General features: G+C 59.9%; 3 protein-coding genes across 10 annotated transcripts; 2 read left to right on the top strand and 1 right to left on the bottom strand.

The window, feature by feature from the left end:
- Positions 1-29: 29 nt before the first annotated feature.
- TCN2 (transcobalamin 2) lies at positions 30-4,880 on the bottom strand. Its single transcript, XM_054082656.1, has 10 exons — positions 4,476-4,880; positions 3,310-3,496; positions 3,156-3,227; positions 2,919-3,061; positions 2,661-2,822; positions 2,405-2,580; positions 1,137-1,311; positions 841-1,027; positions 594-715; positions 30-507 (listed from the first exon to the last, which is right to left on the bottom strand). Exons 1-10 carry the CDS (start codon positions 4,528-4,530, stop codon positions 446-448), a joined length of 1,341 nt encoding a protein of 446 aa, XP_053938631.1. The 5' UTR covers positions 4,531-4,880; the 3' UTR covers positions 30-445.
- An 870-nt stretch (positions 4,881-5,750) lies between these two features.
- On the top strand, positions 5,751-14,958 carry PES1 (pescadillo ribosomal biogenesis factor 1). Its single transcript, XM_054082688.1, has 15 exons — positions 5,751-5,774; positions 6,645-6,925; positions 7,895-8,048; positions 8,125-8,234; positions 9,145-9,316; positions 9,507-9,596; positions 10,915-11,031; positions 11,187-11,264; positions 11,647-11,736; positions 11,922-12,052; positions 12,173-12,298; positions 12,915-13,099; positions 13,205-13,344; positions 13,666-13,833; positions 14,297-14,958. The coding sequence occupies exons 1-15, from the start codon at positions 5,751-5,753 to the stop codon at positions 14,381-14,383; spliced, it is 1,953 nt and encodes a 650-aa protein (XP_053938663.1). The 3' UTR covers positions 14,384-14,958.
- A 2,068-nt stretch (positions 14,959-17,026) lies between these two features.
- Positions 17,027-27,363, top strand: GAL3ST1 (galactose-3-O-sulfotransferase 1). 8 transcript variants are annotated; one of them, XM_054082844.1, is made up of 4 exons: positions 17,027-17,126; positions 19,256-19,453; positions 23,551-23,684; positions 24,998-27,363. In XM_054082844.1, exons 3-4 carry the CDS (start codon positions 23,560-23,562, stop codon positions 26,145-26,147), a joined length of 1,275 nt encoding a protein of 424 aa, XP_053938819.1. In that variant the 5' UTR covers positions 17,027-17,126; positions 19,256-19,453; positions 23,551-23,559; the 3' UTR covers positions 26,148-27,363. The 8 variants fall into 8 exon arrangements, with proteins under 8 accessions (XP_053938819.1, XP_053938822.1, XP_053938820.1 ...); XM_054082847.1 differs by lacking the exon at positions 17,027-17,126 and adding an exon at positions 17,457-18,773; XM_054082845.1 differs by lacking the exon at positions 17,027-17,126 and having other exon boundaries at positions 18,802-19,453.
- Positions 27,364-27,670: the final 307 nt, after the last annotated feature.

The following is a 27,670-nucleotide window of genomic DNA, read 5'->3' on the forward strand; positions in this document are numbered from 1 at the left end:
GAGAGGAAATGGCCTCAAGTTGTGCCAGAGGAGGTTTAGATTGGATATTGGGAAAAAAATTCTTCACTGAAAGGGTTCTCAGGCCCTGGCAGAGGCTGCCCAGGGAGGTGGTGGAGTCACCATCCCTGGAGGTGTTTAAAAGACAGGTAGATGAGGTGCTCAGGGATATGGTTTAGCAGTGGACAGTTACAGTAGGACTCAATGATCTCAAAGGTCTTTTCCAACCAAACAATTCTATGATTCTATACTGTGATTGCCGAGCAGGGCTGGGGCTGGAGGAGCTGCTGGTCTGGATGCTTCCATCCCATCATGCCCATAGGACACAGGGCATTGTCTGTTCCCCCTCCTCTTCCCAGGTGTATTTGGGGCACATGTAAAGCAGGAGACAGAGCCAGCAGGTCCTGTGCCCAAGGCAGGCAGTTCATTGCCATCGTTCCCCCACCCTCTACCAGTGGGTCAGGCGCAGGATGAGGGTCTCCCCGTCATGAGGTCTGTACTCGGCAACACCTGCAGAGAGAGGGAAGAGCAGCCCAGGGTGAGAGAGTGGCCATGGGGATTGCTCGTGTCCCCCAGGACCTTCACCCATCACTCACCCATCTGCAGGCTGGTGCTGGGGGCGGTGAGGAGCTGCCAGTAGCTCCGCTTCTGCTGCTGGGCCTCCAGTCCCAGTACCCTGCTCAGAAATGGGCCCTGGGGGGTCTCCTGGGTCTCAAACCTGGTGGATGGGAGAGGAGGTGAGGGGTTGGCAGGGCTGCTGCCGAGGGAGCTGAGTGCTGGGGACCACGAGTGACACTCAGCGACTCCAGATGATCCTCCACCCTGGCCTGGGGGACCACGTACGTGAAGTCTCCCTGTGCGGTTGCCGCCCTGAGCACATCCAGGAGAGAGGCACCGGCGGGCGCAGGCACCTGCTGGTCGTAGAGCCAGCCCTGAGGACACCGTGGCTCGGGGCACTCCACCACCAGCCGCACCGTCATGTTCCCCTGTGCCTCGAGTGGCAGCGTGAGGTCGATGGGCGTCAGCGTGTCTGCAAGAAGGAAGCCACCATGGCACGAACGGAGACCAAGCTACCACTGTGGTGGCATCTGCACCAACCCCATCTCAGCTCCCTCTTCAGCTCCCTGTGCCCCTCTTACCCGGCTCCTCCTCACAATGCATGGAGCTGATGTCCAGGTACGAGCGGCCGTGCAGCGCCGGCAGCGCCTGGGCCATGGTCGCTGTGGTGGTGAAGGCATCCAGGTTCTCCAGCAGCGCAGCCATGGCCCTGCCATACGCTGAGTGTGTCCGGCACGCGTTGGTGGCAATGAAGACCTGAGAGTGGGAGGGAGGGAGGTGGCAGGGCAGTGGCCTGAGGTGGAAGGTGGGTTGGGACCCTGCTATAGTGGTGCTGAGCATGACTGCCCACCCAGCCCCTTCCCCAGGGCGGCTGTCGCTGCCCAGGCACCCCTGCCTGCACCCACAACACATCTGCACCCATATCTACACCACAGAATCATAGAATCATAGAATAGTTAGGGCTGGAAGGGACCTTAAAGATCATCCAGTTCCAACCCCCCACCATGGGCAGGGACATCCCACTGGCTCAGGCTGCCCAAGGCCCATCCAACCTGGGCTTGAACCGCTCCAGGGATGGGGCAGCCACAGCTTCCCTGGGCAACCTGGGGCAGGGTCTCACAACTCTCATGGGGAAGAAATTCTTCCTAATGTCCAGTCTAAATCTGCCCCTCTCCAGTTTGTACCCATTCCCCCTCATCCTATCCCCACAAGCCTTTATGAACAGCCCCTCTCCAGCTTTCCTGTAGCTCCTTCAGGCACTGGAAGGTCACTATAAGATCTCCTCTGAGCCTTCTCTTCTCCAGGCTGAATAACCCCAACTCTCTCAGCCTATCCTCGTATGGAAGGTGCTCCAGCCCTCCGATCATCCTTGTAGCGTCCTCTGGACCTATTCTAACAGCTCCATCTCCTTCTTACATTGAGGATTCCAGAACTGGACACAGTATTCCAGATGAGGTCTCACAAGAGAGGAACAAAGGGGCAGAATCATTTCCCTCGACTTGCTGGCCACGCTTTTTTTATGCAGCCCAGGGTACGGTTGGCCTTCTGGGCTGCGAGCGCACATCGATGGCTCATGTCAAACTTCTCATCAACCAGAAGAATCATGGAATGGTTTGGGTTAGAAGGGACCGCAAAGCCCATCCAGTTTCACCCGGTGCCACAGGCAGAGACACCTCCCATCAGGTTGCTTCAAGCCCCATCCAACCTGGCCTTGAACATCTCCAGGGATGGGGCAGCCACACCTTCTCTGGGCAAACATCCACATCTGCACCCACACTCATACCTGTGCCTGCGCCTTCCCGCAGCCCCGCTCCCACCCTGCAGACCCCACACCGCCTGTGCCACCCACCTGCAAGGCCCACGGGGTGCTGTAGACGTTGCCAAAGAAGCCGTCCTCACTCTGTGCCTCAATCATCCTCTTCCTCACCCGGCGCGTGGCTGCCCGCAGCTCTGCCGCCAGCCCAGTGCCCACCAGCTTCTCCCGCTCCAGGCAGGCGAAAGCCAGCGCTGCCACCGCCTCTGTGTCTGTGGGGACACGGTGTCACCCCACATCCCCTGTGAGCGCCTTGGGGTGCCACCGCCCTGCCTGTCCCCATGTCTCTTACCCATGGCACTGCTGTTGCTGTACCCAAACTTGCCATGATGCTCAGCCACCAGGAGCCGGCGGATCACCTCCTCCCGCACCCGCTTGCGGTGGACGCACAGCGCCAGCACACCCAGACCATACTGGTAGTAACTGGTGAGGGGGTGGCCGTGCTGGCGTGAGCCTGGGGACAAGGTGTGGTGTCAATGGGGACAGCCGGTGGCCCCGCAGCTGGACATGCTGGCACACGAGTGGGCGCTCACCCTGTGGATGTTCTTACCTGACCAGTCCTCCTCCAGGTAATACTTCAGCCATGTCACCAGCGAGCGCTGGTGAACGTGCTCCAGCGGGGGACAAGTGGCCCGCAGCCCCAGCAGGTACAGCGCCAGCCGCCCCGTCTCGGGCCACTCCACCTCAGCGCTCCTGCAAGCCACCGTGTCAGTGCTCACCGGGGGGCAGAGCCCCCGTTGTTCCCCCACCAGAAGGGGGGACATCCCCATGGGATGCACACACATACGTGTTGGGCTTGGTGGCCACAGCGCCCTTCGCATGGTGCACAGTGTGGAGCTGGCCGGCTGCCTGCAGGCTCCTGCGGGGATTGGGTGTCAGTGGGGACAAGGGACACCCCCCCAGAGCACACAGGGGGACCCGGTGTCCCCCCAGGGACCTACCGGCCATAGCGGTGCTGGAAGGCATCCCACAGCCGCCCCAGGTACCGCTCCTCCTCACGCAGGTCATGGTCGCCAGCCAGGCGAAGGGCCAGGTAGACACTGGGGTCAGGGTCCCGCGCAGGGTTCGTTGCCAGCCCCAGCAGCCGGGCGCTCAGCACCCGCACTGCTTCCGCCTGCTCCGGGGCTTCTGCCCCCCCGGCCCCACGGAGAGGGAGCAGAGCATGAGGGGATAGGAGGGGACCCAGCCCACCCCAAGCCCCGGCCCTGCATCATCACCAGCCCCAGCGCTGGTTGTGGGGCTACAGCGGTGATGGAGACCCAGCACCCCAACTCTGCTGCGCACCCCGTGCTCTCTGCGTTCCACCCTTAAGTCCCAAAACCTCAAGTCTTCTCCCCCAAATCATAGAATCACAAGGTTGGAAAGGACCCGCTGGATCATCGAGTCCAACCATTCCTAACACTCCCTTAAACCATGTCCCCAAGCACTTCATCCACCCGTTCCTTAAACGTCTCCAGGGAAGGCGACTCGACCCCCTCCCTGGGCAGCTGTTCCAGTGCCCGATGACTCTTTCTGTGAAGAATTTTTTTTCTGATACCCAGCCTGACCCTCCCCTGGCGGAGCTTCAGGCCATTCCCCCTTGTCCTGTCCCCTGTCACTTGGGAGAAGAGCCCAGCTCCCTCCTCTCCACAACCTCCTTTCAGGCAGTTGTAGAGAGTAAGAAGATCTCCCCTCAGCCTCCTCTTCTCCAGGCTAAACAACCCCAGCTCCAAATGAGGAAGAAACAAGAGATGTGACCCAAAGCCAAGTGGGCAGAGCCCAAAGCCCGGGCGCATCCACCTTCCCGCCGTGCCGTGGGGCTGGCAGGATGCAGGGGTGCACCTCTATCCTAGAGGACCGGTGCAGTGGGGCAGCTCTGGGCTTTGGGCAGGGAAAGGGTTGCAGGAACCAGGTGGGCTCGGCCCTGGAAACTCAGCACCAGTGGGATTTCACGAGGCTGCTGTCCTCCCACTGCCAGGGCATGTGACTGGAGAGCAGAATAGCACCCGTCCCCCCCCAACCTTGCTCCTTGGGGTCCTCCTGGCCACCACAGCCAGCTTGCAGACCCGCAGCAGGCACTGTCCTGCATGGTCCAGACCCTGGCATGGCATGGGGCTGCCGTACTCACCGCAGAGCTGGGCGGGCGGCACCGCAGCCTGCAGCAGGACGAGGAGCAGCCACATGCCGGGGCGGTGGATGCTGTGGCTCAGCACGGCACAACTGGTACACAGGCAGAGCCGAGCCAAGCTGGGACACGGCTGGGGAGGTGCTGTAGGAGGCCGCTTCCGCACGCCGGGGCCAAGTCAGCAAAACTGGGAAGGACTTTGGCTGTAGGGAAAGCAGAGGGAAGCAGGGCTGCCTGCGCCGGGGCTGAGATAAAGGCGCTGGCGGCTGCGCTTCCCTCCCTCCATGACCTGGCGCCAACCCCAGAGCATCCAGCTCGCCGTGACCTCGCAGCTGGGGCAGCGAGAGCCCTGATTTAGCGCCAGGGCGGCACAACCCCGACCTCCGCACGGGTCAGAATGGCCCATCGTGACCAAACCAGCCAAAAATAACCCAAGGGACAGAAGCCCCGTGTGCTCCGAGTAGGAACGCAGCAGCTTGGCTAGAGTTTTTTTTTGCGGGAGGGAAGACGGGACTGTGAGAGAAGACGGGACTGTGAGGGATAGACGGGACTGTGAGGGCTAAGACGGGACTGTGAGGGCTAAGACGGGACTGAGAAGCACGGGGTGCCGAGCCCTGAGCACAAATCCCTGCAGCGAAGGCAGAGCAGGGCACGGAGACCCCGGGCTGGGGGTCCTGGCACCGCCACCCCCAGGCAGGACCGGTGCCCTGGGGCAGCTGCCGTGGCTCTGAGCAGCGACGGGGGTGCAAGACCGTAGGACTGCTCCAGTCCTCCTGTTCCATCCCGTCCCTGCGGGAGCCGAGACCCATCCCCACACTCCCCATGCGCCTCGGTATATCCCAGCATTCCCCGCGCCACTCTGCCTCGATATATCCCAGCGTGCACCGCGCGCCCCGCCTCGCTGCATCCCAGCATGCCCCGCGCCACCCTGCGCGATATATCCCAGCATGCCCCGCGCAGCCTCAATATAGCCCAGCATTCCCCACGCTGTCCTGCCTCACTATATCCCAGCATGCCCCGCGCCGCAGGACCTCCACCTCCCCCATTGGGTTGCCCTCGGCGCGCCTGATCGCCCGCAGTCTCCTTCGCTCTCCCCGCTCCGCCCTTCCCGCTCCCCCCATTTCCCCTCTTCCCGCTCCTTCCGCCGCTCCGCCCGCGCTGCGCGTTCTGCCCTCCCCGACCCCCCCGTTCCAGCGCTCCCCGCGTTCCGGTGCGGCGCGGGCGGCCCCCCGGGGCGAGGGGTCCTGAGGCTCCCGGAGCACGCGGCGGCGCGGGGCCATGGGCGGCCTCGAGAAGAAAAAGGTACGGCGGGTTCCCTCTAGCCCGGGGCTGCGGCTGTACTCGCCGTGCCCGCGTTCCCTCCCCCGCGGCCGTTGTTTCCCGCACCTTTTACCAGGGCTCGCACACCTCCATCCCCGGTACCGGCGCTCCCCTTGCCCAGTATCGGTGCCCTCTCTCCCTCCCTCCCCGGTACCTGCGCTCCTTTTTCCTCGGTACCGACATTCTCTGCTTTTTCACCGCCGGTACCGATGCTTCCTCCCCGGTACCGTTGCTCACACGTCCCCGGGATCGATGCTCCCCACTACCTAGTGCCCGTGCTCACCCACCGGCACCGGTGCTCCTCGCTTCCCCCTTCGGTACCGGTGTTCCCCCCGCACCAGCGCTGCCGGTACCGGTGCTCGCATACGCCTGTCTCCGGTACCAGCACTCTTTCTCCCTCGGTACCGACATTCCCTGCTTCTCCCTTTCGGTACCCGTGGTACCCCCGCTGGTACTGGGGCTCCCTCCGCCCCTGGTCCCCATGCTTGCACACCCATCCCGGTACCGGAGCTCACGTCCCCTGTACCGATATTCCCTGCTTTCCCCTCCCGTTACCGCTGCTCGCTCGACCCTGCCCCGGTACGAGCCTGTCCCGTACGTAGATACCGATGCTCCCCGCCCCGGTACCAGTGGTTTCTTCCCCGTGGTTTCTTCCCGGTGGTTTCTTCCCGGTGCTAGAGCTCATATGCCTATCCCCAGTACCGCTGCTCCCTCTCCGGTACCGACGCTCCCCCCTACCCGGTGCCCATGCTCAGCCCGCGGTGCCGCTGCTCAAACCCCCTCTGCAGCACCAAGATTCTCATCTCCCCCTGTTCCCGGTCCCGGTGTCCCCCGGTCCCTATGCTCCTCCAGCTTGGTACCGGTGCCCACCTCCTGTTCACTTATACCAACATTCTCGCCCCCGGTACCAGTGCCCTCGGCACCCATTGGTGCTGTGAAGCCAGTCTGGCCATGCCCGGTGGTCCCGTTCTGTTCCCCTGTTCCCGTTTCCTGTGCCCTGCCGCCCCCATACCGAGCCCCCACACCCTCCCTGACACCCCGTTCTCTCCTCAGTACGAGCGCGGCTCTGCCACCAACTACATCACCCGCAACCGGGCACGCAAGAAGCTGCAGCTGAGCCTGCCTGACTTCAGGTGCGCCTGGGACCCCCCAATCCCCCTCGGGACCCCCCAGGACTCTCCTTGACCCCTGCAACCCCCAAGACCCTTTGGTACTCTCTGACTTCTGGGAATCTCCCCACATCCTGATGACCCCCCCCAGACTTTCTCTGATTGCTCTGGGACCCTCCCAAGATCCTGATGAAATCCCCCGCATGGAAGCCCAGGACTCTCTGACTCCCCAGGGAAGCTCTGAAGGTCCTGATGAGCTCCTCAGGGACCCCTGAACCCCCTCGGGACCTCCTAGAAATCCCAGAACTCTCTAACACCCCTGGGAATCCCATGAGATCTTCATGAACTCCACCAAGATCCCCTTAAACCCCTCCCAGCACCCTGGAACTCTCTCTAACACCCCTCAAGATCCTGATGCCCCACCTCAGAACCTCTTGGATGCCCCCAGAACCCCCCAGACTCTCTCAACCCCCCCTGGAATTCCTCAATATCCTGATGAGCACCCTTAAAACGCTTTGGACCCCTAGAACTCCCAGGACTCTCTGTCCCCTCTGAGACTCCCAGAAGATCCTGATCTCCTCTCCAGGACCCCTGTAAATTCCCTTGGGACCCCCCAGCACCCCCAGGACTCTCTTGATTCCCCCCCCTCCCCCAGGAATCCCCAAGATCCTGATGAGCCCTCCAGTTCCTCTTGGGACCCCTTAGGACTCTCTCTTAGCCCCTTGGGGCCCCCCTAGAAGCCCCAGTTTCAGCCTTCTCAGGACCTCACTGGACCCCCCAGGCCCCTCCAGACCCCTCTGACCTCCCAGGACAGCAAGAGACGGAGCCCATGGGATAGCCTGTTCCTTCGGGAACCCGGTGCTGGGCCACATGTGCCCTGGGGGTTCAGCATGCCGAGTTTTGGGGTTACCCCCCTTCCCAAGGGCTGGTATCTGGAGGGCTGGGCTCTCGGGGTCGCAGATGCCACCTGTCTCACCATTGTCACAATTCCAGACGCCTCTGCATCTTGAAGGGGATCTACCCCCACGAGCCCAAGCACAAGAAGAAGGTGAACAAAGGCTCCACCGCGCCCCGCACTTTCTACCTCCTCAAGGATATCAAATTCCTCCTGCATGAGCCCATCGTCAACAAATTTCGGGAGTACAAGGTGAGTGCCTGGCCTGAGGCACCGCTCCGGCTCCTCCTCACCCCACAGAGGCCCCCACATCCCCCTTTCCCTGCAGGTCTTTGTCCGGAAGCTCCGTAAAGCATATGGGAAGAGTGAATGGAACACTGTAGATCGTCTGAAGGACAACAAGCCTAGCTACAAGCTCGACCACATTGTGAAAGAGAGGTGAGTGCCATTCTCCTGCGGGAGGAGCTTTCCCTGCAGCCACCTGGGCTTCCGGAGGCTTCGTGCTGTCTGTGCCTTTTTAGGAACCCACCTTCTTTGTACATTCTGGGGGTTTTGGTAGGTTTTGGTGTTTCTGGGCTGGAGGAGAAGGCTGTAGCGTGCCGCATGCTGGCTGTAGCACGCGAGCAAGCAGGTTGCGCCTGCTTGTCGCAGATGGCTCCAGGAAGATGCTGAGAGCTTTCCTCCACTCCCCATGCCGGGCTTTCCTTGCAGGGAGGGCTGGTGGAGGGTGAATCGTACCCTCAGAGGTGGTGAATTTTGTGGGAGGGAGAGAGGAAAGGACACAGTGGGGAGGGAACCTGTTGTGGTGGTTCTCCTCATTGTCCTAGCAGTGCTGGGACCTTGCTGTGCCAACACGGAGAGGGAAAGAGCGCAGAGAGATGGGCCCTCAGGCTCTGTGCTGGGCACTCCTGAGCTGTGGAACCATGCCATCTCCCTCCACCTGCAGTGTCTGGGTCCTGCAGGTTCCCTCTGGGTCCCATGCATCTGCCCAAGGAGTGCTGGGTGCAGCTGGACTCCAGCCACCCGCGCTTGTCCTCAGGCCCCGAAGAGGGCAGTGGTGGGTGCTGACTGGGATTGCCCAACACTCAGAGCTTGCAGGTGTCCTAAAACCTGATTGCTCCCAGCCAGGGGTGTCGCTGTGCCCTCACCAGATTGGTTCCTGGCTTCATGGAGAGCCCTGAGTTCTGGAGTTGTGTGGATGTGGGCTCCTTGTGCCCAGGAGGAACACCAGATTGAGGGGACATGGAGCTGGATGCTCCACGGTGCCCGGTTTTTACCCACACAGGGTCTCCAGCTTCCAGGGGGCACTGGGATGGGTGTGATTCTCCCTTCTTTTGCCATCACACAGATACCCAACCTTCACAGATGCGCTGCGGGACCTGGATGATGCCCTGTCCATGTGCTTCCTCTTCTCCACCTTCCCGCGAACGGGCAAGTGCCATGTCCAGACCATTCAGCTATGCCGGCGCCTGTCCGTGGAGTTCCTCAACTACGTTATCGCCTCTCGCTCCCTGCGCAAGGTGGGCGCCACAGGGAGGGACGGGGCAAAGAACTCCCTGCCCTGGGGGGCTGCAGGGGCAGGAACAATGGTTTGTGCCCCAAGGGGCAAGTCTTGAGCCCTCTCCTAATGCAGGAAAGGGTAACGAGGATGGGGATGAGGGAGACCCCTTGGCCTTCCTCCTGCTGAGCCTTTACGCTGTTCCCTGCCAGGTCTTCCTCTCCATCAAGGGCATCTACTACCAGGCGGAGGTGCTGGGGCAGCCGGTCACCTGGATCACACCTTATGCTTTTGCCCATGATGTGAGTACCCGGGGGGAACTTGGCAGGATCCGTGCGGAACCTGCGCTGCTCCTGCCTCGCTGCTCCTTTCCCTGTGGCTGGGAAAGGGCTGAGGGCCTTCCTGGGGCTCTGGCACTGCAGAGCAGGCAAAGCTGCGCCCAGCCTGCGGCAGAGAGCATGGGACATGGCTTGGGGGACACAACCCTCCCGTGTCCCTGGTGTCTGGTTGTACCAGTCTCCCCAGTTCCGTATTTCCTCTTGTCAAATATTAAAATGTGCCTTAATCAGTAATTAAAGATTAACCTGCAGGAATGAGGATGGTGGCACTGCGGGATGGGACGAGTCAGACCCCACACCCTCTGCTTGTGTGGATCTTCTGTGTCCCCTGTGCCATCCAGGCAGGTGGCAGGGTGAGGGGAAAGCTGTGGGTATCACTGTGCCGGGAGAGGTTGTGTGGCTGTGCTGCACCTTGCCACAATCCCTGGCACGCGAGAGTTCACCGTCACAGCACTGCCTGCTTGTTTCACTCTGGGATTTTCCAGGGCTTGGTGTGATCAGCTTGAGGCTTTCTGGCTTTGTGGTCTTCGGTGCGTCCCGCACTGGGTCTCACCTCCTCAGATCAGCCTTGCAGTGTCTTCTGGGCCAACCTTTGTCATAGGATCTTGGAATCATGGAATGGTTTGGGTTGAAAAGCCCACCCTTTTTCAAGCCTCTGCCATGGGCAGGGACACTTCCCACAGGATCAGGTTGCTCCAAACCCCATCCAACCTGGCCTTGAACCTGTCAGGGATGAGGCAGCCACCACTGCTCTGGGCAACCTGGGCCAGGGCCTCCCCACCCTCACATGGAAACATTTCTTCCTAAGATCTTGCCTCAATCTCCCCTCTTTCAGCTGAATACCATTCCCCTCATTCTATCTCTGTACTCGTTGTTCAGGAGCCCCTCCCCAGCTTTCCTGGAGCCCCCTGTCCTTCCTCACCAGCGTTGCGTCCCACTCTTTTGAGTTCTGGCTCCAGCTGGGTCCCTGCTGGGTTTTGACTCCTTGTTCTTAGCCATGGCTTGTGTGCCTACTCTGGAGGAGCAGAGTCCTTGGACCAAAGGCTTCATCCACGAAGGGTTGAGGTGCTCCATCTGTCCAAGCAGTTCCCTTCACGGAGTGGGGGCAGTAGGGCCTTGAGAGAGCTCTTCCTGCCCAGGATCTGTGGAGATCCGTGGCCACCAGATCTCATTGTGAAGGGAGCAGGATCCTCCTCCCTGTGCAGATGGGATGGTCCCTGTCCCCACAGAGGGGGAGTCTGGTCCTTCATCCTCATGTCCTTACCTTCCCGTGTGCCTGCAGCACCCCACGGATGTGGATTACCGTGTGATGGCCACCTTCACTGAGTTCTACACTACCCTGCTGGGCTTCGTCAACTTTCGCCTCTACCACTCCCTCAACCTGCTCTACCCACCCAAGGTGAGGGCTCTGGGGACACCCTGTGCTGGCCCCAGCTTGGCAGGACACCCGTTGTGGGAAGTGAGCCCATGTTGGAGGATCAGGGCGGCGGAAGGGGGAATGTTTGGTTGCTCTTGGTCTGGAAGCTGCCTCCCCAGCTCTCTGTTTCTCCCTAGATCGATGGCCAGGCTGATATTGAGCTGAAGCCTGCAGAGGGCACGGAGTATGCCATGGATTCGGAGAGCTACCTGGAGGTGAGGGGTGCTGCCAGCACTGCAGCCTGTGGGAGGACTCTTGGTGGCATTGGTGTCCTGATCGTGGGTACGTGAGGACTGAGGAGCAGAGCCTGGCAGAGAGGGTCCCAAACTCCTTACCCCCTCGTGCTGGCCTAGGGAGGAGCTGTGCTTGGCCTTGGGGGCTGCTGGCGCGGCTGGGGAGCTTCTGAAGCCCTGGGCTTTGGACCACTGGGTGAGACAGTATGTGGCAGAGGCTGAATGTCTGTCTAGTCTTGAGAGGGAGGTCTTTTGACCTCTTGCTCTGAGAAATTGCCATTTCCTTTCTCCACTAGGCTGCCCCTTTCCCCAGCCCCAGAGCACCAGCTCACCATGACTGTTCCTTGGTCTTTTCCCGCTGCAGAAACTGTCTGCTCTGAGCGCCAGCCTGGCCCGTGTGGTGGCACCGACCCACGAGGACGAGGTGGAGATGGATGAGTTCCCAGTGGAGGGGGTAAGAGCCTGCTGGGGGTGGGCTAAACCCTGGCCTTGCGTGTTCCTGTCTGTGGCTGGCAGGGCCTGCAGTGGAGCTGGGAGGGACTGGCAGGGAGATGGGGACAACATCCAAGAGCTCTCGTTAAAAAAGGGGCTTGGCAGGGGCTGTTCGATGCAGGAGGCTGAATGCTTTCCTTTAAACAGGAGACTGCGGAGCAGATGGATGTAAGGAAGAAGGAGCAGGAGGCTGTGGAGAACCACAAAAAGCTTTTTGAAGGGTTACGCTTCTTCCTCAACAGAGAGGTGCCTCGAGAGCCACTGGCCTTCGTCATCCGGTACATGGTGGTCAGGGTTCCTCAGCAGCCCTGTGACCCCGTTCTTGCCTTACCTGGCCTCTCAGTCAGGACTCGAGGCCAGTCTTGCCAGCCTGACTCTTTGGTGGCTTTTCCTGGCAGGTGCTTTGGTGGCCAGGTCTCCTGGGACAAGTCCTTGTGCATTGGTGCCACCTATGACGTGAGCGACCCCTCCATCACCCACCAGATTGTTGACCGGCCCCGGGTGGAGAAGCAGATTGTTGGCAGGTGGGTGAGGCAAGTGGCCTGTCCCCAGAGTGGCCACCTGGGCTAGCAGGTGTTCCTGGCCATCCCAGAGCTGTCCCGTGCTTCGGCCGCTCCTTTGCAGCGCTGTGGGCTCCAGAGACTGGACTGGGAGTATGAAAAGGGTCTAAAGCTATTGGGAGCATCCAGAGGAGGGCACGGAGTTGGGGAAGGGTTTGGAGGGGGAAGCATGTGAGGAGTGGCTGAAGTCACTTGATCTGTTCAGCCTGGAGGAGAGGAGACTGAGGGGAGACCTCATTGTGGTCTGGAGCTTCCTCACAAGGGGAGGAGGAGAAGCAGCCACTGAGCTCTTTGGACCCGAGGGAATGGCAGGAAGGTGCCAGGGGAGGGTTAGGTTGGACATTAGGAGCAGGTTGTTCCCCCAGAGGGTGGTGGAGCACTGGAACAGCTCTCAGGGAAGCAGTCACAGCACCAGGCCTGACAATATTCCTGAAGTCTTTGGCCACCACCCTCAGCCCCACAGTGTGAATGTTTGGGTTGTCCTGTGCAGGGACAGGAGTTGGACTTGCTCCTTTTGGGTCCCTTCCAACTCGGTCCATGAGTCTGTGGGAGGAAGGAGTCTGACCCCTCTGCCCTACAGGTACTATCTGCAGCCTCAGTGGGTCTTTGACTCAGTGAACGCCAAGATGTGCGTCCCTGTGGCCGACTATTTCCCTGGCGTGCTGCTGCCCCCGCACCTCTCGCCCTTCGTGACAGAGCAGGAAGGGGACTACATCCCTCCCGAGAAGCTGAAGCTGCTGGCCATGCAGAGGGGCGAGAACCCAGGTGAGATGAGACTCCGAGGTTGGAGAAGGACAGGAGACAGGCAGGGCTGCGCCCGCGCCGGGGCCAGCGACTGCTCTGCTCTTGGTAACGGCGGTTTCTCTGCAGAGGAAGAGAGCGAGGAGGAGGAGGAGGAAGACGAAGAGGATGACAATGAGAAGGAAGAGGAAGAGGAGGAAGATGAGTCTGAAAAGGAAGAAGAGATGAAATTAAAGAAGATGGAAGAGCAGAAGACTCAGAGCAACAAGGTACGGTGCCTGGCAGCAGGGTGGGAGCCCCAGGAGGAGGCAGCTCTGGTGAGCTCCGTTCTTCCTGCGGCTCACTCGCTGTGGGGTGTCCTGGCCGAGTCCCTGTGGTGGGATTGCTGTGGCTGTGCCACTTCTGCGGTGACCATCACACTTCGGGGTCCTGCAGCTGTGTCCATGCGTGCGCAGGACCTCCCACCTGGTCCGACAGCTGCTGCGGCTCCTCCGTGGCCTGCAGTGATGAATGGCATGGGAGCATCTGTCCCTGAGGAAGGGTGGTGAGCTCCTGGCATCCAGAGTCCTGAGCAATCTGTCTCCCCACAGGCACTCCCGGTGAAGGTGACCGCTGGCAAGGTGCGGCTGGAGGACAAGCAGCGCCTGGAGCAGGAGCAGCAAAGCGAGGAGAAGCGTCTGGCTATCATGATGATGAAGAAAAGGGAGAAATATCTCTACAAGAAGATCATGTTTGGCAAGAAGCGCAAAGTGCGAGAGGTACGAGCATGGGGGCTGCTCTGCATCAAGGACCCTTGCCCAGATCCTGGTGCCAGCTCTTCCCAAATCGGCTTGTGGCTACAGCTCACTAAAGCCAGGTCTGCCCCTATCCTGGGTGGGGAAAGGGAGCATCCTCTGCTTCTCATACTGTGCCAGCTCTGGGCTGCTTCTTCTGCTCTGTACCTGGTGAGGGCTTTGAGAAAAAGTGGGCAACCATGAGGCTCTGCCCACCTCTTCACTGGCATCACCAGGCTGTGGTCTCTGCTCTGGCAGAGGGCAGAGCCCCTTGTGGTCCCTCAGGGATGTGACTTGTGCTCTTCAAGTGATGCTGCCATCCGTCTCCGTGCCCCACGCCTGCGCGCTGGCAGCGGATGGGTCCATCTCTCTATGTGCAGCTGGAGGGTTTGGTGGGACCTCTGTCTGCAGACTGGTCTGACTCTGCACCTTGGGCATTTCTCCACAGGCAAACAAACTCGCTGCGAAGAGGAAAGCCCACGACACTGCCGTCAAGGAGGAGAAAAAGAAAAGCAAGAAGGCGAGACGAGCGTGATGGGGCCCAGGGCTCCCAGTGGGGGCTGTCTGGGGCAGCCGAGCCCTGCAGACATCTTCCTATTTGGGTGAAAAACCCTCAGCTTTGTTCTTGGGACAGAAATGCTGAGTTGAAACATTCTCCATCTGTAAATACGCTTCCCGCTGAGCCTTTTCCCAGAGCTCCCTCGGCTCCACTCCACCAGTGCTGCTGCCTGGGTATCACAGGGACTGTCCTCTTCGTGCTGGTGCCACATATGCTTTCAGACCCACGGGGGTGTCGAGCGAGGAAGAGGAGGCCAAGGAGAGTTTGGGGCTCTGGCAGCTCCCTCGGGGATTGTTCCTTATAAACTTGCACAGCCCTGGGTGGAGCAGCTGAGCCCCTGTGGTGGAGCAGGAGCTCCTGTGGGGCTGCTGGGCGTTGCGACCCATTTTGGCAGCTTGGGACAGAGTGGTGGAGAGGAGTCCACAGCAGAGGGGAGCCTGCCCTCTGCCCAGCTCGGAGCTGCCCTCCAGGAGCTGTTTGGCAGGCGGTTCTTCTCTTGTATTTGTATTTTTAATTAAAGGTGACGCTTCCCTGTTGGTGTGCGGTGTCTGTTCGCTCACTGTGGCAGTGCAGCTGCTATCGCTGCTCTGACCCTGGGAGCAGCAGAGAAAGCGCTGGGTGGTTCATCTAAGATGCCTTCAAGGCTGAGGATGATGTTCATCCTGCGTTGGGTGTTGGTAACGCTTGTGGTAGGTGGAGAATGGACAGAACCTGGACCCTGCTTGAGTGCTGTGTGTGTTCCCTTGTACCTTGTCACGTTCTGCCAGTCCTTGTTCCTAGCAGGAGCTTTGTGTTCCCTCTTCCATCCTGCCTGGATGCTGAGGATCAGCTCTGAATCCATTTTGTTCAACCAGGGACCATGCTGGGAACCACCAGACCCAGAAAGCAGCTCTGCAGAAAAGGACCCTCAGGGTCCTGGTTGACCATCAGCCACCAGTGTGTGTCCCTGGGGCACAGAGGGCTAAAGGTGCTCCGTGAGGAGGTTGAGGGAGGTGACCCCACCCCTCAGCACTGATAAGGGGTCACCCACTGCAAGAAAGATATGGACATACTGTAGGGAGTCCGGTGAAGGGTCACCGAGATGATGCAGGAATTGGAACATCTCTCCAGAAAATGCTGTGAGATCTGGGACTGGAGGAGACAAGGTTCAGGGAGATTTTACCAGTGGCAATAAATACGCAAAGGGAGAGTGTGAAGATGGGAGTTGGGCTCTTCTCAGTGGTGCCCACCACCAGCACACTGTGTGATGGGCATTGGCTGGGACGCAGGAGGTCCTTCTGAATATCAAGAAACACTTTCACCATGAAGGTGACTGAGCACTGGCACAAGATTGCCCAGAGGAACAGTGACACTGGGGCTGCTGACCCCGCGGATGTGCAGTGGCCACCTCATCGGTGACATTATCCCTCACACTGTCCCCCTATATGCCTTTTTTCCTGATGCCTATCCATAGCTGCCCCATTCCTGGGCACGAGGGGGACGGTGGCACTTGGCTGTAACCAACATTCATAGGTTTTTTTCCCTTTTTTGGCTCATTTCCGAGGTTTGGCAGGAGTGTCCCCAGGCAGGGTGGCTCGCTGCGAGGATTTGGTGGCCTCATGGGGCGTGGAGGCTGTGTGGTCTGAGGAGCCTATGTGGCACCCATTGAGGCTTTGTAGGGACATCCTCGTCCCCAGCCATGCTCAAGGTGGTGCCATCAGATGGGGGTTTTGTGGGGACACTTTGTCCCCAGCCATGATGGAGGTTGTGTCATCTATTGGGGCCTTTCATGGGGACACCATGGCCTCAGCCACGGTGTCAACTGATTATCTTACAGGACTTTATGGGGACACCTTTGTCCCCAGCAGTGCTGAAGGCTGGATTTTTATGGACACACCGTGTTCCTTGCTGTGGTGACAGCTGTACCATCTCACAGGGTTTTATGAGGACACCATGCCCGCAGCGATGGGGAACGCTGTGCTGTCCAGAGGGATGTTTTGGAGGACACCGAGGGAAGGCTGTGCCGCCTCCCAGCGCTGCTGTGGAGACGCAGGTGTGGCCGATGAATGTGCGAGCGCTGCCAGCGCCCAGCGATCGATGACCCCCAGCAGTGAGCAGGCAACAACCACAGTGCAGATAGGAAACTTGATAACACCCACCTCACTGCGTGTTTTTCTTTCATCTTCTTTCTTTTTTCCTTTCCCCACCTCTTTGGTTTTTTTGCTTTTCTTTTGCTTCAGGACCCTTTTGCCTTTCTCTTTATTTCCACTTGGCTTTTCCCCCCTTCCTTGACTTTAGCACTTGGAAAAGGAGCTCCTCTTGGGAGCTCCTGGGCTTCCACGCTGAGTGGGGCCACCAGAGCCATTGGAAGCTCCTAGGAGCTGTGGATAGGACAAGGATGGTGGGACCAGCTGGCAGATTCCACCCAGGCAGCAGCCCCGCTGCTTGGCTTCCTGGCCAGGTGACTACAAACCAGTCCCACCACCCTGATGTCCACTGGTTCCCTGTCTTCTGCTATCACTGATGACAGCGTTTCTTCCCAACAAAGGGGCCTGATGCAACGCTTGGCCAATGAGTCTGACTGGGTGTGTGTGCTGCCACCCACCCCACTGAGCTCAAGCTCCTCACTGAATTCCGTCTGGATCCCCAGTTCCAGCGTGCGATTCCTCAGCGGTCACAGTTTTCAGCGTGTTTTGTTTGTTCGCCCAGACTTGGGGGGATTCACTCTGCCTGCTCACAGGTAGGAAGACAGAGAATGGGGGACATCATTGCGGAGGTCTCCTGGGTATGGTTTACACCCCACAGGGATGGGAGATGGGACGTTGTGGCTCTCCAGCGACATTTACGTCGCATCCCAAAGCCACGAGCATCCCTGCTACATCCCAGCCACCGCCGTCCTCTTCCAGATGGAATCCTTCACAATGCCATCCAAAAATATAAAGGGGGAAATGTGAAATTAAGAGAGGTGCCCAGGAGTGTAGGGGGAGGACAGCTCCGTGCCCCTGCGCTGCTGTTTCCAGGGAAAATCTAGGTTAAGGGGGTGGAAAAACGAGATAGTAGAGGCAGAGCAAGCGGTAGAGCCAGGGGTCTTATTTAAATTGGTGGTGTGGTTATTCCACGCAGCGGCAGTGAAAAATGGGCTTGAGGGGTAGGGGAAAAAGATAGGAGATAAATCCTAGGTGGGACTCCAGCCAGGGCTCGGTGCAACTGGAAACACCTTGGATAAGTTCTCAGGTGTCCACGCTGCCTCCGAGTAGGGACAAGTCCCCCTGTCCCCATCCTGGCAGCAGCCTCTGCCTCCCCAAGTGCCGGTGGGCACGTCCTGGCATTGAGTTTCGGAAGGCGCGTGCTTGCACTCTCTTGGGCTCATTTGCACGCTTGCTTGCTCCTCTCCATCGCATGGAGGTGCCCGTTCCTCTCTGCTGCCCACAGCCAGGCCAGCGTGGCTGGAACAGCCTCAGGTTTGAGTTTTGAGGAGCCAGGTGGGATCCCTCAGTGATGGAGGAGGTATCCGTCCTGGAAGAGGAAGGACATGACAGCAGCATCAACGCCTGCAGGGAGATGACAAATTCTCATCTGTTTTCTTGTGATGATGGAGGATAATCTGGCTTTTCTTGTCCCGGGGACTGTGCAAGTGAACCTGGGGGTGAGAACCGGTCCCACCAAGGCAGGGCAGGATGTGACACCTGCTGGTGATGGGGCAACAGCTGCCCAGACGTGGTGTGATGACCACAAGCCCTGTGGGGATGAGCTCTGAACCCCAAACACCTCCATTGTAGGTAGATATGGGACTGGATACCAGGCATGGCCAACGCGTCCTGCCAACCAAGCCCTGCAACACTGGGTGCTGGCACAGTCACCACTCTTGATGACCACAGAGTCATCAAGCAAGGGCACAGGGCTGTCACCACCCTCAGCAGCAGAGCCGGCGTTGAGTGGGAAGAGCCGAGGCTGGATCTGGGCGCACAACGGCCCCTTTTCAGTCCCACCGGATGCGGCAGCGAGATGCCGGATGGTGCTGAGCCCTCCCCGGCACAACCACAGCATCCGCTCACCCAGCTGGGTGCAGCAGGATGGCACTCAACGGGTGACACCACCTGTCAGCCCCCCATAGGCGGGGGGTGTGGCAGGGACCCCCAAATTCCTCGGCACAGCTGGTGGGTGGAGGTGAAGGCCGGCAGTAGTGCAGTGGCGCCACCGTTATCACACCGAGGAGCGCAAATATTGCTGCCATTAAGGCCATAAAAGGCACGTAGATACGGCGAGCAGTGGGAGGCTGTGGGAAGGATGGAGTAGAGCCTTCAGAAGCTGTCGGGACAGCCCAGGGAACAGGCAGCCGCGTTGGGGTGCGGGACTGAGCCCCCACCGCAGCGCTCCCCGCCTTGAGGTGAGCTCCGGCTCAGGGAGGTGACAGCCGGTGACAGCCTGGCCACCAGCCATGGCTCTGGAGGACGATGGTGGCTGGTGAGAGCTGGCCCCGCACGGAGGAGAGGAGCTGGGCGCCACCGCGGAGGGACAGCCACCGTCACCCACTGAGCAGCCGGGGCCCAGCGCCGCGGGTGCCGCCCGAGCCAGGCTGGGGGTGGCATGGGGCAGCGGAGGGGCCGAGCGAGGGGCCGGCGGTGACAATGTCCCCGTTGAGGCCCGCGCCGCAGATGGAGACAAATGGGCCCCTTGTTCTTGGAGCTGGCAGGCAACGGGGCTGAATGCCTCCTCTGTGTCACCGGGTGTGGGTGGGGAGACGGGCAGCTCAGGGTGGCAACGGGCACCCAGGGCCTCGCGCGGCTGCCCCGGGGAGACGGGCAGTGCCCAAGCGCAGAGCGTTCAGCAGCCGCTCTCGGCTCTCGCGCTGTTATTCCCCCTCCCCAGGCCAGCGATACAGAGCCGGGATCCCAGTGATGCCATAAAGACCACGACTGGTGGCGAGGCTTTGGACAAGCCGGTGTTTGCGGGGAGCTGCCCAGGACGAGTTTATTCCATGTCGGAGCAGCATCGGCACCCCCACCCCACGCCAGCCCAGGAGAGGAGAGAGACGGCTCGCCGAGAGCAGCTTAAGCAAAGGAAAAGGTGATGCTTGGGGGGCAAACAGGCACTTGGGGGGCGGTTGGTGGGGCAGAGTGCCAGGGGGGGGTGTGAAGGATGAGTGTCTGCACCCGCGGAGAGACAAGGGGGTAGGAAGGATCGTGCCTGCAGGTGGAAGAAAGAGCATTCCCATGGGCTTGTAGGGCAGGAGGAGCGATGGGTGCGCCTTGTGTGGCGCAGCTATGGGGGTTTGGCCATAGCGAAGTGCCTCCCACGGGGAAAACCCAAAAGAGAGCTTGGGAGTGTCCCCAGAGACCAGGGGAGCTGCCAGGACGCAGGGACAGGGCTGTGGTTCCTGTGTCCTGGCCCATCCCATGGGGAAATGGCCGGCGTGGCCATGTCCTCTGGCTGGGAATTCCAAGCATCTCGCCGAGAGCTGGCGCCGCGGCTGCCCCGCGTAATGGGAGCCCCAGGAAAAACGCCTCGCTCTCTGCATTTCTCCCGGCGAGCTATTAATAATTAAGCCACTCATTTGAGGCGAAGTCAATAAAGTGGCTGGGCTGGGAACTGTTTGCCAGAACCGCGCCAGGGGACGCAGCCGGGCTGCAGCCAGCCATCCTTTCGGTATCCCCGGGTGTCCTGTTGCACCGGGAGTGCAGAGGAGGGGTGATGGTGCTGGTTCACTCGCTCCGGCGGGGTTGGAGCCAGGGCTGGCACCCATGGTGTGGTTTCAATGTCAGCCTCTGAGCCGGTGGGATGCATCCTCGCTCCTGGCCGGTGCCCCCTGCGGCGCTGCCCGGCTCTCGGCGGTGGCTTTTCCAGTTGATGCCGATGCCGGCACAGCAGATGGCAATGATGGTCATGGCCATGGTGTTAGAGCCAACCCTGGGCAAGTGAAACCCTCTTGGCTTCGCATTTGTGCCACCCTTTTGGGGAAGGGTCTGAGCACCCCCCGTGCCCCCATGGCTACCTGTATCCCTGCCATTCCTGCAGCGCTTGCCAGCGGCTCGGAACAGTCTGGATGGGACCTCCTTGACCCAGAGGTCCCTGCTGCAGGGTCGTGGAAGCACCTGGGTGCACTCGTGGGGTGTCCCCACCCCGTCGACATCTCCCATCTGGACGCTAGGATTAGCTGAGCCCAGCACTCAGCGCAGCCTCGGGCTCCGGTTGCATTTTCCATTCATTATTTATCGAGCTGGAAATCTCAGTGGCACGAGGCCACCCGAGGGGGGGCAGAGAGAAGGGGGAGGCAGGAGGGAGCAGCGGCACAGGCGCACCGTGCGCTGGGCACCCTTCACGCCAGCTGGGTAACCCTCTGCTTGGGGCGCAGCTTGGAAATCCGGGGACGCTTGGCAACGTGAGGGTCTGGGGTGGTTAAATGTGTCCAGGTGTCAACCACGGCTTTCCCAGATGGGATTTCGTCTCTCAGAATTATCTGCTGGACAGAGAATTAGGAGGCAGGGGTGATGCTGTGGGGGCAATGTTGTGGGGGTGATGCTGTGGGGGCGATGCTGTGGGGGTGATGCTGTAGGGGTGATGCCGTGAGATGATGCTGTGGGGGCGATGCCGTGGGGGCGATGCCGTAGGGGTGATGCTGTGGGGGCGATGCTGTAGGGGTGATGCCGTGAGATGATGCTGTGGGGGTGATGCTGTGGGGCGATGCTGTGGGGGCGATGCCGTGGGGGTGATGCTGTAGGGGTGATGCTGTGGGGACGATGCCGTGGGGCGATGCCGTGGGGCGATGTTGTGGGGGTGATGCTGTGAGGTGATGCTGTAGGGGTGGTGCTTTTGGGGTGCTGTGTGGGGGCAATGCTGTAGGGGTGATGCTGTGGGAGTGACGCTGTAGGGGTGATGCTTTTGGGGTGCTGTGTGGGGGCGAAGCTCCAATGGGCACAAGGGCTGCAGGGCTCTTTGTGGGGATGTTATCCAGCAGGAAGCTGGGAGCACAGCCAGCCTGGGCTGAAGGATGCCAGGGAGCCAGAGCAGTGCCGGAGCAGCCGGAGCGAGCAGCTCGAGGAGGCGATGCTGCTCCTGCAGCTGCTAAATGGGAATGCGAGGCTGGGAGCTGTGCAGGCCTTTGCTCTCCAGCTGCTGCGTGCTCCTGGGTGCTCCTGGGTGCTCCTGGGCATTGGACCCTGCTCGCATCAGGGACCGCGGTCACAGGTGACGCGGTCACGGGTGGCACGTCCCTTCATCCTGCCACAGAGGACAGCCCTGCTGCAATGCAGTCGCTGCCGCTGCGGAGCTGCGGGTGACCCCGCATCCCGGGCCTGCGGCGAGCGGCGGCAGCTGCAGAGGGGCAGGTGGGGCTGGGGGGCTGCAGGGGGGCAGCACTGCGAGGGCGCAGCGGGGCTGCGTACGGGGAGGGGGCTGCGGGCGTCTGTGCATGTATGCATGGGGGGTGCATGCATCGATGTGTACTTATGTGCAGGGGGGTGAGGGTGCGTGTGAGGTACATGGGTGTGCATGCATTTGTGTGCATGTGTGGGCGTGCATGAGTGTATGTGCATGCAGGGGGTGCGTGTGTGTGCGTGCATGAGTGTGTGCTTGCATGCATGTGTGTGTGCAAGCATGGGTGTGCGTGTGCATGTGAGTTCTTGCATGAGTGTGCATACGTTTGCATGAGAGCATGGGTGTGCATGGGTGTGCATGGGTGTGCGTGTGCACGGATGCTTGTGTACACACACAGGGGTGCATGTGTGTGTGTTGGGGGTGTGTGTGTGCACATATGGGCAGGTGTGTGTCCATGCATGATTGTGTCTGTGTGTGTGCATGGGTGTGCACACATGAGTGTGTGTGCATGCATAGACACGCATGTACGTCTGTGTCCTTGTGCGTGTGCATGAGGATGGAGGGTGTATGCCTGTGCATCTGTGAGTGTGCACAGGTAAGTGTGCGAGCTGTGTGTGCACACACGAGGGTGTCTGTGGCCTTGGGGTGATTCACAACTCCATATGTGCACGCACATGGGTGTTTGTGCCTGCGTGTGTCCTGTGTGTGCGTGCACACATGCAGATGAGTGCATGTGTGCTGAGGGTAATGCATGGCTATGTGTGTCCCCTGTGTGTCCCAGAGTGCGTGCCTGCCCGGGTGTGCATGGATCCAGGTGTCCCTGCGCCTACGTGCACACGTGGACGTGCACGGATGTTTGTGTGCATGTGTGTGCATGTGCCTTCCAGCTGGGTGTGTGCACGTGTGCGGCTGCAGTCGTGCGTGCACATACGTGTTTGTGTGTGCAATGGTGTGGAGGGTGCGGGTGGTGCCTTCGTGCCCCAGATCCCTTTTGTCCAGCAGGTCTGTGTCCCTCTGATCCCACCCAGAGGCACCGAGAGCCGCGGGTGCCGTGGCCAGAGGAGCCGCAAGCCCCGCTGCAGCCAGGACAGCCGGGAGACACTGGGTGGGTGGGGAGGTCCTGGCCCAGGTTGCCCAGAGCAGTGGTGGCTGCCCCATCCCTGGAGGGGTTCAAGGCCAGGTTGGATGGGGCTTGGAGCCCCTGATCCAGTGGGAGGTGTCCCTGCCCATGGCAGGGAGGTGAAACTGAATGATCTTTGAGGTCCCTTCCAACCCAAACTATTCTATGATTCCATGATGTCATGGCACACAGGACATCCCAAGCTGATGTAGCTCCTGATCTAGCCTGGAGATTTCTTAGGAAAGGGATTCCAGCTGCCCTTGGGAAGCTCCAGCCTGTCTGGGTGGTTGTTGGGTGCTGCAGAGCTGCGGTGCTGCCTGGCGCAGGTTACCTGCTCTGCAGCCGGGGCTGCCCTGTGCTGCAGCTCCTTTCTCCTCTCCATTTCCACCCCCATGTCCTCTCCAACTGTTCTTGACAAGGAGTCGCTTTCTGTTAGGTTTCTTTTTTTCCCGAGGTCGGCAAAGGGTACACAGTGTGGGTAGATTGCTGCCCATAAATCTTTTGTGCCCACAACCAAGGACACACCTGGTGTTAGCTCGCCTTTCTCCTGGTAGTGCCAGTGCCAAGAAGCACAGTGAGAGGCATCCTGGGACTTTCCATGCCCATGAGATGCCCTCATTATACCCATGAGATGCCCTCATTATTCCCCTGTGACCTGAACTACGTGGTGCCCCTGGTCCTCACATCTCCATCCTCTGGTGTTAACCGCTCTCCTCTCCACCGGCCGCAGGTGACCAGGATGCTACACCATGGGAAGCACTGGAGGTCCATGTGCAAGGGGCTCGTCCTAGGGACCCTCCTGACCAGCTTTATGCTGCTGCTCTACTCCTACGCAGTCCCCCCGCTGCAAGTCAGCGTGACAGAGTGAGTATGGGGTCTCTGCGTGTCACCTCATTTCACACTGGGCACCCCCAATTGGAGATGGTCCGAGGGCTTTCTGGGCTCTGGTGGCTTCACACCGAGATGTTCCCTTCCTACAGAGTCCTATTGGAGATTGTGCCCTGTCCCATAGTGGGGGGAAGGTGAACCCCAACTCTCAGGGAGGCTGAGGACACTCGCCCCAGGGTGCACCCACTGCGAGGTGGCAGCCAGCACTCACCTCCTGAGGGATGGATAGGACAAGGAGGTACAGGAGACCCCACTGCAGCTTCATCTCCTTGGAGAAGGAAATCACCACGTGAGAGGTTCTCCAGAAACCAGGAGCAGCGGGCAGAGCAGAGGCAGTTTTTCGGGTGCTCTTTATCAAGGGGTTGTCCTTGAAGAGCAACCAGAGCAATGCCAGGTGTAAACTCTCACCCACAGAGATGGGCACGGGAGGGTTCAAAGCTCTCTGCTGAAAGCCAGCGCTCAGCAGGCTCAGTTCACGGCCGTCCCTCCCGGCATTAAGTTTATCTGCAAGATGATAAAAGAGATCAACCTGCAGGTGGTTCCCAAGGTTCGCACTGAACCCGTGTCACTGGAGGGAATTATCATCAAGGATCAGCTTTGCAACTTCATTAACGGTGCCCAAAGTCACTCAACACTGTGGCCTCTGTTCTCTGCCCTGAGCATCTCAGGTAACACGCAAGTTGATCTTGATGCTCCCCAAAGGCCTTTGAGCTCATCTCCAGGGCCATGCACTAGGATTATGTCCTTCTTTGCTCGGGTGTTGGATCCTCCACACCTACAAGAGAATGAGAGCTTCCAGACCTCAAAAGAACGTTATCAGCTCCTGTCCATAGATTGACAGCCATGGAGAGCTCATCTTAATGCACATCTCACCACCACCTGCACCAGGGCCACGATGGTTGTGCCCATGGCGAGGGATGAGGACCCCTTGCTCAGGCTGTGGGGGCCTGACCACCATGAAGACCCCCACAGCAGCACATTCTCAGCAGCTGGGGTTGTCCAGGGGGTTAATGGGCTTGGTTTGGTGGCTTAAAGGTGCAGCTGATGTTGAGGGGCTCATGGGGGCAGCGGGCTTCTCACCTGCCAGATGAGTACCCTGATACTGCTGAGCATGGGGCTGGGTGGGAAGGGGGCTCAGCCTGAAGCTGAAAGCCTCCACTGGGGAGCCTGGGGGCTTCTGGGGGTGGGCACCCATCCCCAGGTCCAGATCCTGTAGGGAAGAGAATGGCCAAGCCTTCATGGTGGCTAAGCTGCCCTCACCGTAGTGCCCTGTCTCTTCTTCTCACTAGGATCCCCGTCCCCTCTTCCTGCTCCTCCTACTCGGTGCCCCGCAAGGTGCCAGCAGTAGCCAATGGCACGGACGGCCCCACGGGACGGAGCTGCGTGCACAAGCTGAACGTCATGTTCATGAAGACACACAAGACAGCCAGCAGCACCATCCTCAACATCCTCTTCCGCTTCGGGGAGAAGCATCGCTTGAAATTCGCCTTCCCTAATGGCCGCAATGACTTCTTCTACCCCTCCTACTTTGAGCGCAGCCAAGTGCAGCACTACCATCCGGGCGCGTGCTTCAACATCATCTGCAACCATATGCGCTTCCAGTACGAGGAGGTGCGCAAGCTCCTGCCGGCTGACACCATCTTTGTCACGGTGCTGCGGGACCCTGCCTACCTCTTCGAGTCCTCTTTCCACTACTTTGGGCCTGTCATTCCCCTCACCTGGAAGCTGACGGGGGAGGACAAGCTGGCAGAGTTCCTCCGGGACCCCTGGCACTACTATGACCCCAATGGGTTCAACGCCCACTACCTCCAAAACCTCCTCTTCTTCGACTTGGGCTACGACAACAACATGAACGCTAACAGCCCACTGGTGGAGGAGCACATCCAGGAGATAGACCGCCGTTTCCACCTCGTCATGTTGCTCGAGTACTTTGATGAGTCCCTGGTGCTGCTAAAGGACCTGCTGTGCTGGCAGCTGGAGGATGTCCTCTACTTCAAGCTCAATGCTCGGAAGGGTTCCACTGTCTCCCGGCTGACACCTGAGCTCTATGAGAAGGCCACCTCCTGGAACCTCATCGATGCCAAGCTCTACCGTTATTTTAATGCTACCTTCTGGCGTAAAGTGGAGGCCTACGGGAGGGAGCGGATGGCCAAGGACGTGGCCAAGCTGCAGGAGGAGAATGAGAAGATGAAAAGCATCTGCATCGATGGGGGACATGCCGTGGACGCCAGCGCCATCCAAGAATCCTCCATGCAACCCTGGCAGCCGCTGGGGGAGAAGTCAATCCTGGGCTACAACTTGAAGAAGAAGATCAACAAGAAGCACCAGAAACTGTGCCGCAAGATGCTGACACCTGAAATCCAGTACCTGACTGACCTGGGGGCCAACCTCTGGATCACCAAGCTGTGGAGCCATGTGCGGGACTTCCTGAAGTGGTAGGGGGTGGCGGGTGCTCCACTCCCTCCAGCAATGAACCAGGTGCTTTCCCTTTCCTTATTCATGGTGTCTTTTGGTTGGACATGAGCAGAACAAGCTGAAGGCTCTGCAAACACCCAAAGAACCCTCCATCACCTTCCTGCTGAGTCCCTACTTGGGCAGGAGCCCATGGTGGGGCTGCTGTCACCCACCAGCAGGGAGAAAGGAGGCCCCAACCCGGGCTCCAAGGGGTTGGGGATTGAGAGCTGGTGGGCGTTCCAGCACAATACAGTCTTCCTTCCCCATGGAAAGGCCAGAGAAAGTGTTTGTGAAGGACACAGCTTCATCACAATGAGAGCAGGACATCCATCACCACATTGCCGCGGTGTGGGCAAGGATGGACCTGGCCAGTGGTGGCGGGGGGTTCTCCTCACCCAGGGTGGGCAGAGCTGCCGGCAGGGAAGCCGAACCCCGAGGAGCCCCTCATACCACTTTGTTTCCCCCAAGCCCTTCTTCCGGGGCCATGGGTCAGAGCCTGCCCATGGGTTTGATGAGCATAGGGCATCCTCAGCCTTCCACCAGTCCATGGCAGGTCATGATCTGGAGCAGCCAAAAGTTTTGGTGGTGACCACACTTGGGTTTGGAGGACAGAAAACCACCCCAAAAGCCCCAGTGTTTATCAATGGGCTCATGGGCCCCGTGGGCAAAGGGTGTCTGTGCAGGCCCCCCTGCAGCCTCCCGTTGCCCAGGTTAGAGGGCCCTGTGGCTCTGGTCCCTGCAGAGGACATCTCAGGAGGCCCATGGGGTCTGGTGAGAACTGGTGTGGGGAGGAGGTGGGGAGTGAGGTCTGTCCCGGTGATGCCATCCCCCAGGTGCAAGGGAGTTGCCAAGGATGGAGTCCCATCAGGACCCAGGCTGGTGGGGGCAGCCCCATGCCAGGAACAGTCCCATGGCGGGGACAACCCCATGGAGCGGGGATAGCCCCATGGAGGAGGACATCCCCATGGAGGAGACATCCCTGTGGAGGAGGACAGCCCCAGAGAGAAGGGGACAACCCCATGGCAGGGACAGCCCTCAGGCATCCCGGCTGGGCTGGATGACACCGGCAATACAGTGTCCTGCCAAGAGCAGCCCTGGCTGGGCACGGAGGTGGCACCTGCAGCTGAGCCTGCCCGGTGGCCAAGGGACCCGCGCGACCCCAGCCCTGTTCTGCTCACTTTGTAAAGACCTGAAATAAAAAAGCAGCTCTACTTTTGTAAGAGAATTGTGTTGGGCGGTTCTTCATTGAAGGACACTCCAGCTGGTCACCAGCTGTGTCCTTCTTCTCCAGGGGTTGGAGGGTCAGGGATTTCTTGCACTGACCCCCACTGGCACGGGGCTGGATCCTGCTCTGCCCTTCGGGGTCCTGGCTCTGCTGTCTCCATCAGTCCTGGTGTTGGGGACCCTCATGTCCCCTGGGCAGCTATGAGAAATAAGACCCTCAGTGCAAGTGGGGCACCTGGATCCATCCCCGCTGTCCCTGCAGGGCCACCGGCTGCTGGCATGGG

Source organism: Cuculus canorus, chromosome 17 (assembly GCF_017976375.1).
Source record: "Cuculus canorus isolate bCucCan1 chromosome 17, bCucCan1.pri, whole genome shotgun sequence".
NCBI lineage: Eukaryota > Metazoa > Chordata > Aves > Cuculiformes > Cuculidae > Cuculus > Cuculus canorus.

Coding starts and splice junctions, on each gene's coding strand:
- TCN2 (XM_054082656.1), bottom strand. CDS start 4,530: ATGTGGCTGCTCCTCGTCCTGCTGCAGGCTGCGGTGCCGCCCGCCCAG. Junction 2,581..2,660: donor CAGCAACAGCAGTGCCATGG/GTAAGAGACATG, acceptor GTGTCCCCACAG/ACACAGAGGCGGTGGCAGCG. Junction 508..593: donor CAGCACCAGCCTGCAGATGG/GTGAGTGATGGG, acceptor CTCTCTCTGCAG/GTGTTGCCGAGTACAGACCT.
- PES1 (XM_054082688.1), top strand. CDS start 5,751: ATGGGCGGCCTCGAGAAGAAAAAG. Junction 6,926..7,894: donor CTGAGCCTGCCTGACTTCAG/GTGCGCCTGGGA, acceptor TCACAATTCCAG/ACGCCTCTGCATCTTGAAGG. Junction 13,345..13,665: donor AGAAGACTCAGAGCAACAAG/GTACGGTGCCTG, acceptor GTCTCCCCACAG/GCACTCCCGGTGAAGGTGAC.
- GAL3ST1 (XM_009557319.2), top strand. CDS start 23,419: ATGCCCATGAGATGCCCTCATTATACCCATGAGATGCCCTCATTATTC. Junction 23,685..24,997: donor CTGCAAGTCAGCGTGACAGA/GTGAGTATGGGG, acceptor TCTTCTCACTAG/GATCCCCGTCCCCTCTTCCT.